This window comes from Macadamia integrifolia, chromosome 14 (genome assembly GCF_013358625.1).
Source record: "Macadamia integrifolia cultivar HAES 741 chromosome 14, SCU_Mint_v3, whole genome shotgun sequence".
Lineage (NCBI taxonomy): Eukaryota > Viridiplantae > Streptophyta > Magnoliopsida > Proteales > Proteaceae > Macadamia > Macadamia integrifolia.
The window spans coordinates 15,176,940-15,198,789 of NC_056570.1; the positions used below are offsets into that span (position 1 = coordinate 15,176,940).

The 21,850-nt window shown below is 35.0% G+C and overlaps 1 protein-coding gene across 2 annotated transcripts; it reads right to left on the reverse strand.

The window, feature by feature from the left end:
- Positions 1 to 3,982: 3,982 nt before the first annotated feature.
- Positions 3,983 to 10,611, reverse strand: LOC122060429 (probable alkaline/neutral invertase D). Of its 2 annotated transcripts, none has more exons than XM_042623516.1 (5): positions 10,431 to 10,611; positions 9,632 to 10,071; positions 9,122 to 9,553; positions 6,010 to 6,568; positions 3,983 to 4,474 (listed from the first exon to the last, which is right to left on the reverse strand). In XM_042623516.1, exons 2-5 carry the CDS (start codon positions 10,022 to 10,024, stop codon positions 4,179 to 4,181), a joined length of 1,680 nt encoding a protein of 559 aa, XP_042479450.1. In that variant the 5' UTR covers positions 10,025 to 10,071; positions 10,431 to 10,611; the 3' UTR covers positions 3,983 to 4,178. The 2 variants fall into 2 exon arrangements, with proteins under 2 accessions (XP_042479450.1, XP_042479451.1); XM_042623517.1 differs by having other exon boundaries at positions 10,345 to 10,611.
- Between the last annotated feature and the right edge of the window lie 11,239 nt (positions 10,612 to 21,850).

Sequence of the window (21,850 nt, forward strand, 5' to 3'; positions counted from 1 at the left end):
AAAAAAAAAAAAAAAATATATATATATATATTTTTTATCAATACTAACTCTATGGAAGGGGGGGAGGGGAGGGAGAAGGTAACGTGTAAGAGGTTCAAACTCAAGACCTCCTAATGATCGTGGGCTTAGTGGCTTAGTACACCACAACTTCACCAACTACGCGAAGTAGTTATCATTAAAGCTTTTGTGACTGCTATTTCTTTTTCATTTTATGTGGGTGTCTAGGAATGTAGGCTTGTTTAAGAAAATGAAAGTAAACCCCTATTGGCTTATGCATTTAATTTAGCAATGGACTCATGACTCTCACATTATACCCCATCCTCCCTCTGATTATTCTATTATGGTCTCTACTTGTGTTGATGTGTCCTTTAACCTTAAGGATTACTATGAACTATTGTATGGGATTGATTATATTATTATTATTTGGCGGCTAGAACAAACGAATAGTGAAGTTTGGCGATGAAAAATGTTTATTCTTCTCTTAGAAGCATGTTTGACAAAATATTTTTGTTATATTAATATTATTAAGCAAGTTTTTCTGAAACTCTAGGTGAGGGTGCCAATGTGCATTCTTGACCATCGCCATGGTTGCGTTAACATGTTCCTTATATTACTCAAGTGTGAAAGAACTAAGATCGCATGGAGAAATGAGGAAATTACATCTGCAATACAAAAGATAACCCATATCATCCCCATTAAATTTTATGTGATAAAGTTTCGCATATGAGAGGAGATCGATCTAATCCTCTAAAGATTCGAGCATTACCTGACACCTAGCTATTGTATTAAATTTCCAACACCTATTCTATGTTATGTTATAGGTTTACACTATACACTTTGGTATTAATCAGTTTGATGAGAGGCTTTGTTTCTTTGAAGCATTTGTGGTTTTTAAGTATAGTTTTGTGATTTGTTGCCTGCACCTAATAGACTAAAACCTACTTTAACTCTAAAAGTCAAAAAATAAACCAAAATGTGGCATTACTAAGGAAGCTGATCTAGGAAGTCAAGACTCCAAGCAAAGTGCCCTCCCCAAATTTCCTCTCTTTGATCAGATCTAGAGCATTTGTGGTTTATTGGATGTTCTTCTCTATTTATGATGAGGCACTGCTCTCAATCATTAAGGAGTGATTTTTGTTTCGAGATTTTTTTTTTTTTTTTTTTTTCCTTTTGTTGTTGTTGTTGTTGTTGTAAGACCCACACTGGACCAGATAGTGAGCCACTAGGGGACACTTATCACTAAGTGCTATTAACCTACTATTGCTATATTTCAAGGTTGAGAGGTTGGAATAGGAAGTCAATTTCAGGCCCACACTAGCAGGTTTGACCAGAAAAACTCAAAATCATCCTGTCCATTTATTAAACATGTCATGTTCAACGTCTGAATTATTAATTCTCATGTGTTTTCGGTGCAACGGTGCTACCCAACAGTCTAGGGGTGAACACTTGGCCTTGATAGCCCGAACCCACCTTAGCTTGCCCTGAGCTCAAACAAGGCTTGGGCTAAGATTTTTACCCTGAGGGCGGGATAGGGTTGAAAAACACTGATTTCAACCCAAACCTAGATTTTAACCCTAAACTTTAGATAAAGAATAATTTGTTGGAACCAAACTTATTTGCCCACAGGCCCCACATTATACTATTTACCAAGTGAAATAAGGGTTTTTTATCCTACCAAAAAAAAAAAAAATTAGGGTTTTCTAAAACAAAGGCAATCATGGCTAAATCGACCTTGGAAAAAATCAGGCCATTTAGGGTCAACCCAGCCCTTCTAGGTTGAATTAGGGCCAGGTGTTAGGTTGGGCTTGGACATGAGCCCGATAGGGTTGGGTTGGGCCTAAGTTGAGTTTTGAGGAGCTAGAGTTAAGTATGGATTTTAAGAAACCTAGCCAAACCTGACCCATGTTCACTAACCAATTAGTGGCCCAACCTAGCCCGACATGTTTAAAACCTGTTTAGATCTCTTCGAGCTTGTTTGCTAAGCTCGATTAGTTTTAAAGCCGTTTAAAATCCGTCTAAGGCTTGTTTAGCCCGATTAAAGATCTATACCTAACCGACCGTTTATAAATGAGATCATTTCTAGTGTATGAAGATTGATTACTTCAATGAACTGATCACAGTGCAAGATCCTAAAGTGGGGAAGCCCAATTTTTTTTTTTTTTGGTGAAGCAGATACCTAATTAGACTAGATAACTTATTCAGCCCAACCAATTTTTACGGTCAAATCAACTATCTCTCTCTCTCTCTCTCTCTCTCTCTCTGGGTTTATATGCACGAAGCTATGATACTCCTAGAAACCCTCTTCCCCAAAAGAAAACAAAAATAAAATAAAATAAACCTATGACTTTGTTTCATTGCAAGGGTAAAAGGAAAGCCAAGTGAAATTTTATATTTTAAAAAAAAAATTATTGTAATTATTACTCTATGTGACTAAACCACTAATAAAAAAAAAAATATGCCACTAATTCTACAAAACAATTCATATTTAGTTATTAAATTTTACTTTATATTACATCAATGTAAATTAAAACTTCATATAAAACGTATCATTGCTAAATAAAATAATTTATATAATCAAATAGAATTTCATACCGTGATAATTACAATTTTTTTATTTTTAATTTCACTTTCATTTTCTTTTAAATTTCTCTTGCAATCAATCATTGCTCATGGTACTCCAAGTACTTGTATCAACTTGGTCAAGCCACATCACTGTACTTTTGTCGCAGGCACTGTTTACAAAACTTAAAGCTGCAGCACCTGCAACGACCAGCCCTCCCTACTCTTCACCCAATACTCAAATTTTTTTACAGAATCCCCTTGGTCCTCGTCATTCCACGTGCACAAGTAACAACCTAACAACTTACATTTGGCTATGTTTGGCAATCATGAAAAGAAAAAGAAAAAGAAAAAGAAAAAGAAAAAGAAAAAGAAAAAGAAAAAGAAAAAGAAAAAAATACAGAAAAAATACAAAAATCATAATTAAAAAATAAATTTTTTTTTTATTTATTTATTTTTTATGTATCTGTCTCTCTTCAAATTAAAAAAATTCTGATTTTTTTTTTCTTACTGAACTGTTCACAAATTAAGACATTAAGACATACGAAGAGTGGCTTTGAACCTTAATATTAAGCCCATGTCATGCCTGTGCTTCTGACCCAGCCATCTGTGGACTGATTGCGAAGAATTGGTGCACCTTATTCAGTCAGGGAAGGATCAATAGCCTTGGAGTTTCTTTACCTTTTTGTTTGTTATTTCTTAATTATGTAAATTTTAACTCATTTTCTGTAGTTAAACAATGTCGAAGTAAAGCAAAATCTAGTAACTCTAAAGATCTGCAGGACCCTGTCATGTTAGATGTTAGTGTTTTATTTTCATAAGAAAAAAAAAAAAATTCCAAGTATTGGGATGGGATCAGGCATAGTCACCCATCCACCTGATACCTGGCTCATACCCCATCTGTTCCTCAAAAATTGGCCAATCCAGATTGGATTTTGCAGTGTCTGATCTCCTAGGGTAGGGAATGGTAAAATGGCTAATAAAAAAGGATAACATATCTACGCCCTAGATGTCCATGAAGATCTGATAAATCTAGGAGAAAGTCCAGATTAACTCCTTTTATTTTTTTTGGGTGGGTGGGGTTTAAATGTCTGGATTGATTTGCCATTCACACAAGGCTTTAGCCACTTCAGCTGGTCCTTCAACTACTTGAATAGAGCAGGTCTACCACAAGAATCATTGCATATCAGTAGACCTGGATAGGTTTCACAAAACATTGCTTATTAGGATCCTTGAATATGGACTTTATTTGATGAAACTGTGTAGCAACCATTGTAGGGAGCACTTCTGCCTCTTTCACTGCCAAACCTACACAGAGTTGGAGCTTTGTTGTCATGGCAGAATTGCTCAACAAATGGTTCCTCTACAAATTTATCCTGTACAGGAGACCATAAGACACAAAACCTATAAACTGAAAATCAAGTATCAAAATGTATCTTTATTTGAAAAGCAAGATGTCTGACACATGAAACTATTGTACACAACCATATCGTCAACCAAGACCTACCACGACAAAAGATGGCCAAAGAATAGGGGGTGTTATAAATAAAAATAGAGGGTGAAAAGAGAAGGGCCTCACTTAATCCTCTTTTTGCCTTCTTTTGTGTTTCTTTGAGCTTTCAGCAAGTCCAAGATGCAGATCTCTTAATTACGGGCTTCATCTGCTTATCCTCCTCCAATGAAATCATCCCCAAATGTGAAGGGTCTTCCAGCATCATCTTTGCGACCAGATATCCAGCAATTGACCATGTCTGAAATTTCCTTGCTTGCTTACCAATAAACCTCCCGGTCGTACCATCATAATACTCCGGCCAGCTATCTTTCAACAGCCGGTTCTCAGCAAGATCAATTGCCCGTCTTGCGATTTGTGGCCGTCCAGTCTTGATGCAAGCAGCGGTCAGAAGCCACAAAAGCACTGAACAAGAAAAACATAAAGAAGATTGCAAAAAGTTGAATTGACAGGTTATGCAATTTGAACGATTCTTTTAGAGATAATATAACACGAAGGATTAAAACAGACAACCAGGGAGAGGCAATTGGGATAAGAACTGGCAACCAGTCCTTGTGTGCTGTCTGCCAGACAACCCACAAGTTTCCCATAGACCAGATGGCTCATATAGTCTAGGGGCTGTGGCAATATGCAGAAAGATCTGCTATCTGCCCTAAACCAACAACATCCCAACCTCCTCTTATGGGATTTTTGTGCTAGCTAAATATCTGTGTGTGTTGCACACATCTGTATGCATGAGGCAGGTCATTGCAGAAAAACAGATAAGCAACTATGAAGATACTGCTGAAAATAGATGCTTACACAAAGCAAGTACAGGTTTATGTTAGTGCATGTGCTAGACGGATAGTAAGAGAACATTTGGTCTGTTTTTGATAGATATCGTTTTGGAACATTGGCTCTGATGTCATTGAATCAACCCATGCAATCCCTAGTCTGACTACATTAATCTTGCTCAGCCACTACCAAGTTTGAAGTACAGGATGGTTCCAATAACCATTAGCTACAAATTCAAGAACTGGGTTCTATCTGCTTCTTTCAACATAGTCGGAGCAAGGAAATAAAATACGATAAAGGAATAAGCCTTTTTGACAGTCATAGTAGTTGCAAGCAAGAACATCAGGTTCAAGCCTTGGGAGAATAACTGCTCACTGCAATACTCACAGATGGTGCATGGTTCAGAATTTTAATTTAATGTGCAACAAGGCTAGCAGTGAAAGCAAACAAGTTCTCTATTTTCACTAGAGCGCAGAGGGAACACTCTTATCCAGTTGTACTGAAAAACATGGAAATGAAACATAGTATACACAGTACACCCAGAGCTCCAAATCTGGGACAATCAAATTAAAGTAGTTTCTCAGACTCATACTCAGATCTAAACCCATGAGGCGTAACTCCAGTCCTTGAATATTTAACCATCAGTTCTGAACAAAGTCTAGGCATAGATTTCTGTAGGGCATGTGGGTCCTCCCTATCGAGTTATATACCAGTGCTTTGGAAGGTTAAAAAGTATTTACCTATAATGGAAATAAACTTGCATTTACGTCCCAAATGGAATGGTACTGACAAATTAACCTCCTTCCTGATGCTTAATTTATATCCATACAATCCATCATTACACCCAATCAGATCAAATCTGGTTAAAATAGCCAAGATGGTGTGGGGATCGCCCTTTAGCCTACGTAGAAATGCACTACAAGTTTTAATGGTCTGGGTTATTGCATAGACAGGAACAAATTGGAGAATTGCAATTTCTCATGCTAATCATGAGTGCTAAAGTATAGCCCAATGCGACTGGTATTAGTGTCTCAACACTACAGTCATTACATAAAAATGTTGATTCAAAATGGAAAAAATATTTGCAAATTAAAAAAAAAAATAATAATAAAAAAATAAAAAAATAAAAGAATCAATATCAGAAAGGACTGGAAGTTAGAACTAACCTGGCCAAGATCCACCGTTGTGGTAACTCCATCTTGTATTCTTGGGGTCACAACCAGTTACAATTAGCCATTCATGGTTTTCTATTGCAGGATAGCATACCTTTAAGGGCATTTCTCCCACAAGCTCCTCCCACCGTGACTCGATAAGATCCATTATAGCCATGGATTGCTCAGGAGTTGCAAGTGAGGAAAGAATAGCAATACAGTTACCTAAGGCAAACCATCGGAAATCCATCCTTGCCGGACTGACATTTCCAATAAAATATCCACCATCTGTTGGCATAAAATCAAATACCCAATCTGGAATTGAATCAGGAATAACATTGAACTTGTTAACTGCTGTATGAGAATACTCCTCTGTTTTGTAACGATATATCTTGTTAAGTTGCTGAAAGTCAAGCCAGAAGTAATTCCGCATGTGGAAACTCAAAGCTTGCAAACGTTCCACAATTTTCTCTATACACTCTTTTCCTTCATTATCCGGTTTAAGCATCGATAAAGCACACCTCAATGCCATAAAGAACAGTGCTTGGATTTCAATAGGGTAACCATAAATTCCCTGTAAAATGAGGAAATGTCAATTTCTAACAACATTCTCAAGGTGGATATTGACCTATTATAAGTTGCAGAACGAAAACAACGCATTAATAGTTAATTTATTATTTCTGTAAATAATATTGAACATAATATAATTACAATAGCCCTCTCAATCCTAGTTATGCAGCCCTCCATAGAATCCCCATCCCCATTCTCTCTCCTTGTCCTAACCCCCTCCAAAAAAAAAATAAAAAAAAATCACTGAATAAGGGAAAAAAGATGGACCAGAATGATGACAATTAAATATAAATATTACCCTTAGTTTGTCCTGTTTTATCCTTCAATGAATATCGGTTTCTGCTAAGCTCACTTAAATGGTATCTCACATTCCACGGACTCCCATCTATTAGCTTAAGGTGATTGGTTTCAGAAGATATAGGAGATGGATGGAATCATACAAGCACATGACAACCACATTAGCGTATACTCATGATGGAAAGCACTGCATCATAAATCAGTAACAGATTACAGGCCTCAAATTCCTGGGGGCAACCAAGAATTACATCAGATTACATAACAAGTGGAAAAGTCAACAACTGCCAAGGCAAAAAGCCAAAAATCAGCATTGACAACTGTGAAGATTCCCTCACACAGCAAGGATAGCAGAAAAAGATTATTGTATCGCAAGGCTCTCATACTTTAGGCTAAGGCCAAATCTCCTCTCCTGATGCTTAGGCCTGATTAAGTTAGAAAATTCATACAGCAACGAAGATACCTTCAGTATTTGAGAGACGATTAAGGAGGAGAAATTGATTCTGACACTTGAAACTAAAGTCATCAGTAATAGTCAAGGGCTGATTGGCTGAGGAGATCTCTGCAATAGTTCTTTCATATACATTGTTTTATACAGAACAGAGTCGAAACAGAAAATTCGGCAGAAATGTCAGAATTTCAGTTGAAACCCTGCGTTCCTAAGGAGTTGCACCCAGTTTCATTCGATCTTTGTCAAAACCGAAATATTTCGCAAAATCTTGACCGTTTCGATTTCGACCAAGATTTTGAACTACGGTCCTAGTCAACAACTCACGACCCAGCCAACAGTAAAATAGGAAATCGTCTTCAAATCCACATTACTTAAACTGAACAATAAATGGTGTAAATAGAAAATATGGGAAAACCTTTATCAAAGAATATCCAGATCATCTAAATTCATCCGCTAAACTTTAATATTGATGACACAGATGATTTATCATCAAATATAAAGAATGGATACAGATATGTAGTCTCATGAATCACCAAGCAAACAGGGGGTTACAAGAAGATCACGTTTGCATTATACAGCTCTAGAAAGTTACCAAATGAGTTATTAACTGCTTGAAAGGTTTGTACCCAGGTAGGGCCATGAGTTGGGTCATGGATGGACATCAATAATAAGTAGGGCAAGAGACAGACCTAGCTGGGATGGAGGAGGAGATAAAAGGGAAGGAACTCAATAAGAAAAGAAATACAAAAAATATAGTCTATAAAAAATCAAATACCTTAATAATTGCATACTGTGCAGAAATTTGACCTACCCTATATATTCCTTTGTTTCAAAATATTAAAGAGGTTGGAAGAACATGCGGCATAGACTGGCTGCAATGCAGTAATTTGTGATTGTAGTTGTAGCCACTCTTGTCATATGGCCTCTGGTAAGTCAAGATTCACTTCAGGCCATAACTAGACAAAACAGGTTTCTCACCTGAGAGTAACGCCTACATGAGCACTAGGGACTCTTGACCATGATCTGAATGGAACCATTCAACAAAAACAAGAATACATATAATATCCAGTGACCACTCAAGTGAGTAACATAATTGAGAACAAAAATATGAAATAGAGACTTTCAGGACTGGATGCATAAGCATATGCTGAATGCATTAAGACATGTTGGTAGATGCACATATATAGAAAAACCTCGACTTAGGTTCCTTTCTATCTTCAACACAAAGAGCAGTATATTGATTTAGTGTATCAATCACTTTGGCAAATAAAAGCAATCACTTGCAAAATGCTTCAAGCACCAGCAGAAAACAGAAGAGAGACACAGTGTGTCATAAAAGGAATGACATCAAGCATCGCTTTGTTTGATTTGTCCTTGTTTCTGACACACTCAAAAAAGAGAAGTTTTATAATGAGATCACCCCTTAGACATTTTCATCCAATTAAACTATGTGCTCCTTCTAATACGTACATTCAAAAGCATAGAATCTAATTATACTGCATATCACGTCAGTACACCAAGTAATGCTGCATTTAAAGGGGGGGGGGGAACTACCTCCTTTTTTGAATAACAAGATCCACTGGAAAGAATACAGTGTGCAACAACAAAAAGAGCACCAGAGAGAACCAGCTACATTAGGAACTAAAAATATAAAGAGAAGAAACATTTCAAATACATTATCTTCTGCTTTTCAAATTTATAAGTGTACTGTTTATACTGGTTCAAGGTCTACTACATTGATTAATTTTCTGCACGTCAAATTTTCCGTTGAGGTTAAAGTGGGGATGAAAGAAGAAGAAAAGACAAACTTACCATTCTTCTATCAATCATACAACACCCATCAGCACAAAGCAGGGTAGGAAACGTGTCAAATCCTTCGGACAAACACAGAGTCAAAATAAGCCTCATTCCCCTCTGGCAGTCGGGTGTTTCAGACAACGACAAATCCCCAGTCGACTTCGTGTAGGCTCGGAGCAAAATAATCCACCAGAAACCTGAATCAACAGGAGCAACTCTTCCAATCGCACTCTCACCAAAATCTGCTACTAGAGTATCCGTTTTCCTGGTAGCATCATGAAGCACTTTGAAACTAGCCGGCATCACACCCTCCCCAAGCTTGAAACGGTCTATTCTTTTCTCCCAACCTTGAAGACAAAGAGTCTTCAACAGAAAATTCTTAACTATATCAGGCTCTCCATTCATTAAGAAAGCCAGAGCGCTTGGCACAAAGTCTCTCACGAACACCTGCATATAAGTTCTAAAGTCTTCAAAAAAGAGCAGAAACAGAAAAGCAAACCAAAGAATTTTGGATTAAGACCAGACCTGATCATAGTTCAGGGCTTCCTCTGAGTTATCAAGGGCAGCGATCGTCCCTACAGGTTGATCCCTGAAGAACACTATAGTCCGTCTGAGAGCTTCCCAGGCTTCTCCCACCATTGGATGAGGCTCAAAAGAGTTCCGAGCCGACGACGTCGGTGTGTCCAGACCATATCGTCCACGAGGTGAGTAAATCGTCTCAAAGTTATCAGTGCTTCCTCGATTGAGAGACTTGAGACCGATTGAGAGCTCGCTCAGAGACGTCTCGTCGAAGGATCTCTGCCTTTCGAGGTACGGTCTCGGCTTGTCGAGAAGCCGAGAGAGATCGAAATCGTCAAGCTCCGATAGAGAACACTGTGAATCCACATACTTGAGGCCCATCCCTCGAGTCCCCTCCATAATCTTCCTACCTTGTGCCTTGATATATGGATCCGCAATTCAGGAAACTAAATTAAAAAGGCAAGTAATCCAACAATTAGAACCTTTAGAACACATTGAGATAGAAACGATGAACTTCATAATCTCCTCAAAAGATTTCCAATACGAAAGCATAAGCAACAATGCTACATTATCGAAAACCAGGAACACGGAAATTAGAAATTTAACAAAATTTACATATCATATATCAAGATCCACGCGAAAATCACAATAAAAAACCAGAAATTGAACGAAAGAAAAAGTACAAATAAAATTAACCGCATTTTCTGCAAACAACAAACCTTCAAAAATCAGATCTTACGGTGATTCTCAAAAAAAGAAAACGAAGAAACTCAAGGATTGGGAGATAATTCAAGGAAAGGCGAACCTTGGAGAGCTCAGATAGAAGAAAAGTAGGAGCTTCAGGTGAAGGAAATGGTCGGAATCCGGCAAAAGTCCCCTGAAATCGATCGATAAAGGAGATGAAGAGGAGAAGAAGAAGAGAAAAAAAAGACATGGCTGCGGATGGTGAATCATATATAGTCAAACAACGAAGAGAGACAGAGGGAAGCCAGGGAGGAGGAGACTGTTTTCTTGGGGTCTATCTAACTCTAATCTTGCCAGAGAGTTACCGGTAATAACCGGTCGACCACGAGGGAATTACCTGTTGTCACCCGTGGACTATTCGAAAAAACAGTAAGGGTCTTTCTTTGACCAATTTTGTGACCATTATAACCGGTTCGTAAACTTTCATTTACAGGACTTTGTTAGTTAACTAATCACGATTAGGTAGTTAATTAATCGACAGTTCTTCGTGCTCTTAATTTAATGTCCCGCTTCCCGGGTAACATCTGCTGACGTGGACCTGAGCTGAGCTTTTATTAGTTATTGGCCAATGGGTCGTCGGTTATTATAATTGCATTTAAATTTTTTTTTTGGGTGGAAAAAATTGGATTTAAAATATGAAAGTGGGAAAAATAGCAAAAAAAAAAATGCTTCCTCTGCGCTTTCTCTCGTGAGTGCTGATCGTGCAAGTTAGCATGTTTCTATAAGTAATTGTTCAAGCGGTAATTTAATGGTTATATTTCTACCAATTAGAACAAAGGCACAACACCAAGAGAGTCATTGTATTATTACTTGGACACGTGTCGATCACCTAAGTGGGCATGGACAAGATCTAGACGATCATCGCTCAGGAGAGAATCCTGATCTACACTAGAGGGGGTGGTTTGGGTGCAATGAGCGACACACACAGGCATCAATAGGAAGGTTTTTTAGTTTTCACATGGGTGGGGGTATCATTTTGCCGCTCTCTATGTTTGAACGCAAGGGTTGTGCAACTTGGGAGGGAGCGTTCATTTCCTCCTTAAGCTAATGTTAATCAATAACACTTTTCAAGTGTTTAATCTGCACAATTATCATTAATAACTGCTTTATCATCTTCTCTTTTTCTAATGGAAGATCCTAACTTAATATTGATTACATAAAAGCCTATGGGTGTTAATTTCCAACCCAAACCGGTTGGATCAATCGAATCAAACCAAAAATATGGATTTGAGCGAAACCAAATCCTTATCAGTTAGTTTCAATTTTGGCTTTCATGAAACTAGTATAAATTGAATTGGACTAGACTAAATTGAAACCCAAAACCGAACAATAACCAAAAAAGCCTCCTAAAAACAGAAAAGCATTGTAGAGAAAAGATAAAAAGAACCCTAATTAATAGCCTAACGTAGGAAACGACTAGACATAGCAATGTGTGAAAAGACCCAGCCGTGTCTAGGTGTTCCTCCACCAGACCAGCAAAGTATAACTAAAATAAATAGTTATACTATTCATCTGTGTCAATTTTTATACCTAAAAAGAGGGTCATGGTGGGGATCGGATGATTAGGGTTATTCAATCATGTGTATTTTTAATCTAAGAATAATTTAATAGAATCTTTGGAACGTCTTTGTCATTAACAATGTGATTACCTACCTGAACCCCCCCTCCAAACCCTAATAAAGATGAGTGATTTTATATAAATGTATACTATATGGCAAGAACTTTATGTATACCTTTTATCTATCCTATCGTAGATCGATTGATGCCTAACTTTGCAAGAATATTAATAACATTAACCTCTCATTATAATTAAGAAGAGATTTAATATATGGTGATTCATATAATTGAGTTAAGCTAAGTGGTTTGACACATAGGTAGCCTAATACATGGTCCCCAATTAAACAATAGTGATGGCTAGATCAACATTCCATAACTTTGATGGCAAAAAAAAATGTTGAATATAAGGTGAGCATTATAGTTGAGATTTGGCAGGGATAGGGAGTGAAGGAGGTTTGGAGCAATTCTGAAATCATAGGGAAATTAATTTCTGACCTAATTACTACCTCATGGTCTTTGAGTGTAGCTCCCTTTATTTTTTGGATGTGCACAAATCTATGCAACACTTCTTTTTTTTGTGGGTCTCAGGCCTAGTAATAAGATAATTATTGTTTTAGGCTTTTAGCCAAATTAGCACACATGATCATGCATAACAAAAACCCTATGTCTGGATGTAATTCCAAAGATTGTAATCTCTCAAGTTTATTTTAATTAAATTTTTCATTTTGAATAAGAAAAAATATATAGTTGAGATTTCCCATCAAATTTGACGCATGCATAAAAAAAAGTTTCTCTCACTATATAATTATACAACTAGTTATTCCTCCACACATTAGAAAATAGGGTTGCACCTTAAAATATGTGAGAATATCATATATGTGAAGGATAGGATATCAAAAAGTGAAAAAATAAAATGAGTATTTGTTTGGAGGGAATAGGGATCTATCTACCTTGCTGTTGTTGGAAGGGGTTCTTATTACATGACCAATGTCTTGATGTGTAGATGGTTATGCAATTTAATTATTTCAACTATTAGATAAGCTATCTATGTTAAATTTGGTAGCACATCTCAATGGTATTGTCTTGTATATAATATGTTTTTTTATTTTTTTGTATAATTATGAATTTATAAGAAAAAAAAAACCTTTGTTTCAATGGCCTTTGAAACATTATTTTAACTATTAGTACTATGAGTTATCTGATAGCATTTAAATTATTCCATAATGTAAGTTAGGTGGTTACAAATTTCTGACTTTTCCCACCAACAGAAAAAAAATGTACTTTTTTATATATATAACATTGGTCCCTTATTTATTTATTGGTATGATCACCATTTCCTTCTTTAAATAATAACCACTATATATAGTTTTGAATTTCAAGATCAACTAACATTACTAGTACTCATTTAGTTGTATTAACCAGTCCAAGCATTTGATATTTTATCAATTTGAACCAATAAGTTTATCTATAGTGAAGAACAAGGAAAGCATATGATATATATATATATATATACATATTTATATTGTTATCATAAATAATCTCCCTTATAGCAATTAAGTTATAATAGAATAATTATATAAGCATTACTTTGGATAGTGCCATTCTAATAATCAATATCCAATAACATTATATGGTCAACATCAAACAACACTACATATTACTTTTGTTATAATAATCAACCCATGCATAAGTCAATGAGATTGTTTCATTCTGAAGGAAAATTAAGTTTGGAACAATTAACCATTAATATTAATTTTTTAATACCATTCTTATATTATATGTTCAATTTTTGTAATTAATATATAATAAAATATCATACATTTATAATAACATTTAGAAGATAAAAACTTAACAATTTACTATCAATAAATAGAAGGTACTATATTGATAAATAATTAATAGCCAATGTCTACCCTAGAGTATATTAATATACATATATATATATATATATATATCATAAAAATTTCAATATATATATATACATATATTTTAAGAAAATTGTACTTGGTTTCTATTGATCACCTATTTCTAGCATATCACATTGACGTTTCGATTATTATAGCCATTAGATAGATGGGAAGTTTTTTGGAAAGTCTGTATGTCAAACTTAATTTAATTGTTAATATATCTCAACATTATGGCACACCATGTATGGAGATTTTGTCTTTGTTTTTTAAATGATTGTTGTATGTTAGCAAAACTTGTTATTTCAGATTTTTTTAAAGTTTATATAAAAAAAAATCTAAAGCTTTTACTTGATACATGATGATGTTAGATTTCACTAGAATCAAAACATGTGGTTTGATGATAATGTCAATATGTTTGTGAAGTTTAATCACCAATGGACACAATTTCATGGCAAAGGTGTTCCTGGCGCTTCTTCGATTTTTTTATTTGTGGATAAATCATATAACTAAATATAAAGTATAAATATGAAATTAAAGAAAAAAATGGGATACACATTCTGAGTATCCATTGTAATGGTGAACAATAGTGAAAGATTCATCAATGCTACTATTTCTATAGTTATTAGCGTGGAAGGAAAAGAAAAAGAAAAAAAAAACAATTTTATCCATTTTCTTTTCGATATTTAAATAGTGTAAATACAAAATAAAAGGTTGGAGTGATAAAATGATATATACAAACTCTTTTTTCTTTTTTTTTCCTACAATAAATATAGAAAATACATATATTGTTCTTGACTTGATAGAAGTTAAAAGAATAATGACATGAACATTTATACTTTTCATGAGGTACAACTAAAATTTTCCTTACCTCTCTATTTGTAAGGCAAGAGATCGTTGTCTGGTTGCGTAACCCTGCATTAGCATAGGGACTAATGAAAGTGTGTGCAAGGACATCAATGTAAGTGAGATTTTTAATTTGTCAAAAGCTGGAGTGATAATTTCATGCACCCTATTTGTGGGTTTAGGGGCCAGCGTCCGGACAACTTTCTTTTTCCCTACGACATCTAAGAGTTTGTTTGAATCTCTCAAAAATCAAAAGAAACATTTACAGTTTCTCATTTCCTATGAGTGTTCCTAAAGCAAACCCCTTAGGGCTGAAGAATTGAAATCCAGCATAGTCTAACTCATAAAAGGTTTCCTAGTGGAGGTGCAGAATGACAAGATGATCTACAAAAAAATCCAATACTTGTAATGACACCATGATGTACCAATATTATTCCCATTTTTAAAAATAACATGGATGTGGAAAGATGTCCCTTGCATTAAGCATTAAATTTAGGATCCTTTAGTGTAAATCTTCATCAAGATTATTTTTAGTATCCATCTAAGACAGTTTTCTTTATAATAAGTGATAAGTTACATTTGATATATAAAAGATGGACAAGAGAACCCTATTGGTCTGACGTAGGAAACACCAGACTTGTGAGGCAATTGATGGGGTGGTGGGAGCATCTTCAATGCACAACTGGGAAGGGCAATGTGATTTTTTTGCATTCACAAGGGCGTTTCCTAAACCACAGTAACACGATTTTTTTTTTCTATAAAAGATATTAAATCATATTATGTTAAAAACATGAAGTTCAGAATTAAACATTATGAATCTAATACATCAATATATAGTCACAGAGACATCAACTATTTGGTACGTTAATATTCATAATGTGTCGTCATAGCAATAAGAACATCTCAAGTTAGAGAACTAACACCAAACTACTAATGAGAATTCAATTCTTTATTGATTGACAATAACACATGCAAGATTCCCGTCTTATCCAATCCAATGTACACATATATATACACTCACTCTTGTACCTTGTGATCAACATAGTGTATAATCATATGAATATAGTACCCAACTATACATTCCTAGCCGTGAACAAATTTAGAATATATTTATCTAAAAAAAAAAAAGAAGCCAAATTTAAAGTGTAAACCCTTGGTCAAAAATAGAAACTCATAATAGTAATAATGATCACACATGAAATAATACAAATCTCTCAATGAAGTGAGGTTATGAGGGGATTGAGTGTGTCACCATATTCAATCTCCCATTGTCCTTAAGGCTTTGACAATAAGCTAGCTAAAATCAATTCTAAGTTACTATGCAGTCCTATCCTCCTAAAGACATGGGATAATTGTCTTTAGTAGAACATTTTTGGTATCAAAACCTCATTAAGGCTCTAATATGTGCTTTGCAACACTTGTTTTTATATTAATGAAACTGTATACTATATATGTATACATATCCATTCAAGTAATTCAAACATGAATTGAGAATAAGGGTTTGGAATTAGAATTTATAATTGAAATTCCAATTGGTATGTTAGGATACACATGCTTTTTTGTTATTGCAAATACAATTAATTATCATAAATATGTCATATTATTGGATTGTTATAATATCATATTATAAACTATTACACACTTTTTATTTTATGATCTTAATAACTTAGTTGCAGTATTTTAGAGACTTAAAAATCTTATTTTTAGAATTAATAAACCATTAATAGAAACCTATTAAACATCATGTTCAGTATAATGTTATTTCATTAGCATATATGTCATGGTTATTTATAAAACACTCTGTGCATGTTACATTTTATTTCGTATGTAATCAGTTTATATTATGACAAAATGATATTTCCCTCCATCCCTCTTTTTTTTTTTTTTTCTTTCTGGATGAAAATCTTTGATCAGATGTTCTATTTTTATCTGATAATTAATAATAATAAAAAAAATCCCTAGATTAAGGAAATCTACCAAACAATCCCCATCTCTCTCGCATATCAGCCCGAAAGTCTTCTTCTTCTTATTCTTTTTTTTAGGTGGATGTGAGTATGGTTGGAAGATTAGGAGAAAAAAAGAGAGGCATCATTCAATATCCCTCTTTTTTATTGAATGATAAAATAATAATAAAAAAAGGGGGGATTTATATGCCTGTCTTACCTATTCTCTAGGTCATTCAATTATAGTTAGAACTTAGTTATTGACGTACATTTTAGGGAGATGGATTGCTATCATTTTAAAGTTCAGTTCCCCACTAATGAGGGGATTGGGTGATCAGTTATCTAGTAGAAAGCATTTAATAATAAGAGAGAATATGAGATCCACAAGCGGGATGTAAAAGGATATGTGCATGAATCTGCACGCGGGCAACATAACTTCTTTTTCCCTACTTTTTATAAGTCATTCCAAATTTCTAATTCTCTACCAAACCTTGTTCTAGCCAATCACAGATAACAAAGAGATCTTGGGATGTATTCATCTCTCTCTCTCTCTCATATGTTTCTATTGTCTCTGAGAAATAAAATTACGCAGTTAGTGGATGCCCATGTTCCCGAGTCCAAGGCTCAACTGAGCACTAACTTCTTCAAACTCCAAGATGGATAGATTCTGTGAACTTGGTTTATAGAAGGGAGAAAAATAAGCCTAGACAGCCAAGTAGTCGACCAAATTCTTAAAGCCCACTCTTCCAAGGTAATATAACCATTACCCATCTGTTCAATGTAAAAATCATATTTTATGGACAATATGTAAGCTCTTAATTTCTTTAACTCATTGGCTTACAAGAGCTTGAGTTATTTATTTATTTATGTATTTATTTTGGGATAGGGAGTGATGTCTGTTTGCATTTTTCATGCCCAAACATATGGGAAAGGAGAGGCGGGCCTAATGCAAGAAGATAGCATTCCTCCCATTTTAATTTAGAGAAAAGGTTCGGAAGCTTTATAAGGTACACTAGGACTTTTTCTTTATCTCTTTTCTTTTTACGCGAAATGACGTCCTTACCCTGTCCATGTATGAAATCGTTTTGATGCTGTCCCCATGCTACTTCCTCATGGTTCCCTTTTTTTATTTTTTGGTAGAACCTTATAGTTCCCTCTCTCTTTAGTTTATTACCACATGCTTTCTTGAATTTATTACTGTATTTTAGGGGGTTAGGTATTACCGTCGGCTTTCTCGGAGCTGGCGCATCATCTAATGGAATGGCTGGGAGGGAGGGATATAGGGAACTTTTAAGGAGATAGAGAAATACATAGATCTGGGTATAACAATGGCATACCCAGCCTTTTCCCTATATAAAAATATAATTCAAAGAAGAAAATGATAAAAAATAAATAAATAAATTACCACACACTTGGAGAATAAGGGTGTTGATCAATTACTTCGGTCCAGTTTGGAACGGGCCTAATCAGTTTTAGGCATGTATTAAGCCAAATTGAAGTCTTTTTTTCCTTTTTTTCGGTTGAAAAAACTAAAAAATAAAATTGCAGAAAAAAATTGAGCATATTAACATCCAACTTCTAACCATGGTTCAATTTGTATTGTATCGGCTGATATATATCGCTGATACTCATACTGATACCTGACCAATTCTATCACAGTTGACCGTATCAATCATGGTATCAGATCTATGATCAAATTGGCCGTTTTGACGTAATATCAATCATAAACCTGTAATTTATGGTTTAAAGTATTGGTACTGTATCGGGCATATTTACTGATATGTTTAGGCCCAATATATATTAATCAATTTTTATTTGTTAGATTTTTAATAGTTTTTTACCAATCCCGTAAAATAGCTTAGAACAACCATATCATACCAATTACAGACCAATTCAATGGCTACATGCATATCACATTCAACATCGACTGAGACCAATATATACAAATACCAATACCTTAATTTATCATGCTTCTAACAAGACATTCCTAGCTCTAGTGTCTCTCAATTTGTTGTATTTCTATTATTTTTTAGGCAAAGGGTTGGGCATAGTACTCACTTGATGCAAGCTAGTAACGTGTACCAATGAGAGAATCGATAGGATGAGAAAAGGCATGAGCGTCATTTTCAAAAGGAGGGAGAGAGTGGGCACCAGAACAATGTGCCTAATCTTGTCCCCCCACCCCACCCCACCCCACCCCACCCCACCCCACCCCAAAATGTAATTGTAAATATTTAGTACTTGTAAGAATGGAAATTTCGTCCTCCCTCCATCACAAATAAGAAGATGGAATTTCCAACCATATATTTATATGAATGAAATGATGGAAAAATATAATTTGAAGGAAATTATGTTGGTATTGAAATGCATGAAATATTCATCCTTCAATGAATCATGTCAATAACTCCCTTTTCATCATGGTTGGTGCAGTAGTTAAGCACCCACGTCATGACTCTCTTGGGTTTAAATTTGAATCATAATTGGTGGAATTGATTGATTCTAATCTGAATTGGCCGACTCCAATTTTAATTAATGTCAATTCCAAAAGTCATATTGAGATCTATCATGAATGCACTTAGATATGTGTTAATATCATTTATCTTTCTTTTGTTGAAAAAATAACAAAAAAAATCTCTTTTATAGTTATATTTACAAGACTTTAGAATAAAAATAAAAATTATGAAATTTTTTTATTTCTTCCTCAGAATTCAAAATTTTTAGGGTTTCAATTGATTTCCAACCAATTTTGATCCAAACTGATCCAATGTCCAACTATGGGTTTAGAAACTTTGATGACATTGCAAACGTTCCTGACTTCACAAAATCGTGAACTCACATGATCATACATTACCTTTGGATTTGATGGGAAAAGAGAACGGTGGTCAATGGGTTAATTTTATGACGACCTAAGAATATGGCAAGTATCAAACCCGCTTAGGACATCAGTGAGGTGTCTCCACCAAGAATACGGCAAGTACCAGGGGGATTGAGAGATTAGTGAGGGTGTGTAAACTTTAGTCCCACATTGCCTAAGGAGAGATTCCTGGACTAATTAATAACTTCCATCATCCTTAACATGGCACAACGCGTTTCAAAGCATTGAGGCTCACGGGTCAAAGAGGACAATATTATGTAAAGTTAATGGGGCCGGGGCATTACAAATGGTATCAAAACAGACCCAAGAATATGGCAAATACCAAACCCACCTGGAATCCATGTATGAATCCGTTATAAGAATATCATAGAGAATCTCAGTATTGGGAAGAGTGGTTTTCCTATCATTTTCCAACATGGAAGTATATATATATATATATATATATATACATAATAAAAAATAAAACCAAGGAACATGGCTACCCTCTTGGGCCTCACCTTGTTTTAAAAAACTCAGGAAGAAGAGAGGAAATGGGGATAGAATCCAAGTGAGAAAATCCCATGAATGGCAAGAAACATGCTGGCCCATTTTTATATACCAGAGTGGGAACATTCTTGCCTCACTTCACGTGATCTCTATTATTTATTTCCTTCGTAATATGTTGAGTGAGGTTATTGTTTGGGAGCTTATCTTCTTGGTTGGAAGCAAGGAAAGAATATCCCTACAAGTGCAAAAAACGTGGGTTTGGTGGCTTCAGTATATACTCAGTCTACATATGTTACTTCCAAAATTATTGGTGAGACTTTATGTTTGTTTGATTTCATTGGGTCAATGTCATATTTTCTAAACTTTAATGGGTTTTTAGAGTTCGCACGTTGGCTGGCACGTCAGTCTTTCTTAAGAAGTATCGATTGGAAGATTTCTCAAATTTTTCATCAGGCCAATGTGATTGCAAATTCACTTGCAAAGAAAGCAACTCACTCCTGCAATGTTATGTACAATGTATTTAGCAAATCTAGATTTCGTTTTGACTAGTGTATTGTTGATCTTCTCTTGTTCTTTAAATAGATTTTCTGATGATGGTGATGTTGAAGGTGAAGAGTTTATTTAATTATTTTATATTCGTATCCCATTTGGGTGTGCCTATATATATATATATTTTTTTTCAAATAATTTTTTTGATGATTTTTAGCAAAATAAAATTTATTTTCACTTATATAGACCCCAAAATTTATGCATAAGGAAGTTGGACTAGGGTCAAACTAGATGATGAACCGATAAGATCACCAATAGGTCTTGGAATAAAGCAGGTTGGTCAACGTATTAGAAGGGTTTGGCCTCGATTAATATGCTGAAGAGTCTATGGTGAGTCTATCCCACCCCTTAAAAAAATCCCCACAAAATTTGGCTGGGATTTGAAGGAAAGATGAAGCAGGGTCACAACTTTTAAGTTGTTCCCCTTATTTTACTATTATTCTTTTCTCTATTATTTATAACTCCACTATATGTGGAGTCCACAATTTTAATTTCTTCACCACATTTTTTCTACAAACAAACAAATCTTAACAGTTCTTTGGAAAAGAGAATATAGCCTTGTTTATCAAAATAAAGTCCTTTATTATCATTGAATGTGTTAAGTTATGACATGTTTTTTTTGGCTAACAATGGTATCCACGCCTTCGACCTGATTACTCATGCGAATCCATACTGATCCCATAACCGATATGACATGTTCCATCAACAAATTGCCAAAACAGTAGGGAGTAGTGACTGTATAAAACTGTCTACTCTCACTCACCTTCTTATTTTATTTTTTCCTCATAATTTATTGTCATTGAATCCTCTGTAATGTGAACTCATCTATGAGCCCTTTAAGAGAGTCCTTGCAGAAGCTTACCAGTCCTCCTTCCTAGGTCAATACTTGTGGCCATCCATCCCTTCCTTGGGGGAATCCACTACAAATAGGGTATGGACAGCAAGAAACCACAAAGAGGAGAAGAAAGGAGTAAATTGCAAGGGACAAACAAAATGGGCCACAAATCTTCGTGGTTTTAATCTACCATGCATAGTCCTTTTCTTGTCAATTATGGATTTTTGATCTTTCAGATTTGTCAGACACCACCTCTCTTTTATTAATGAGATAGTTGGTTTCAAGAGTCTTCTTGAGTCTTCTTGCATATAATAAATAACTCTTCTGTTGCTGCCTTAAATGATCATAAGAGATGAGCCTTTCAATACTTAAAAAATGCTTTATTATAACATAGTCAGTGGACCTACCGGTGATCTAACACATCAGATTATTATATATCTTACACCCCCCACACACAAAGCGTACGATAGGGTTTGATTCTATAAC

Excerpts from the sequence above, each read along its gene's own strand:
- LOC122060429 (XM_042623516.1), bottom strand. The coding sequence starts at position 10,024 with ATGGAGGGGACTCGAGGGATGGGCCTCAAGTATGTGGATTCACAGTGT. Across the intron at positions 6,569-9,121 it reads GTATGATTGATAGAAGAATG|GGAATTTATGGTTACCCTAT; the intron begins GTAAGTTTGTCT and ends CTCATTTTACAG. Across the intron at positions 4,475-6,009 it reads CAACGGTGGATCTTGGCCAG|TGCTTTTGTGGCTTCTGACC; the intron begins GTTAGTTCTAAC and ends TTTCTTGTTCAG.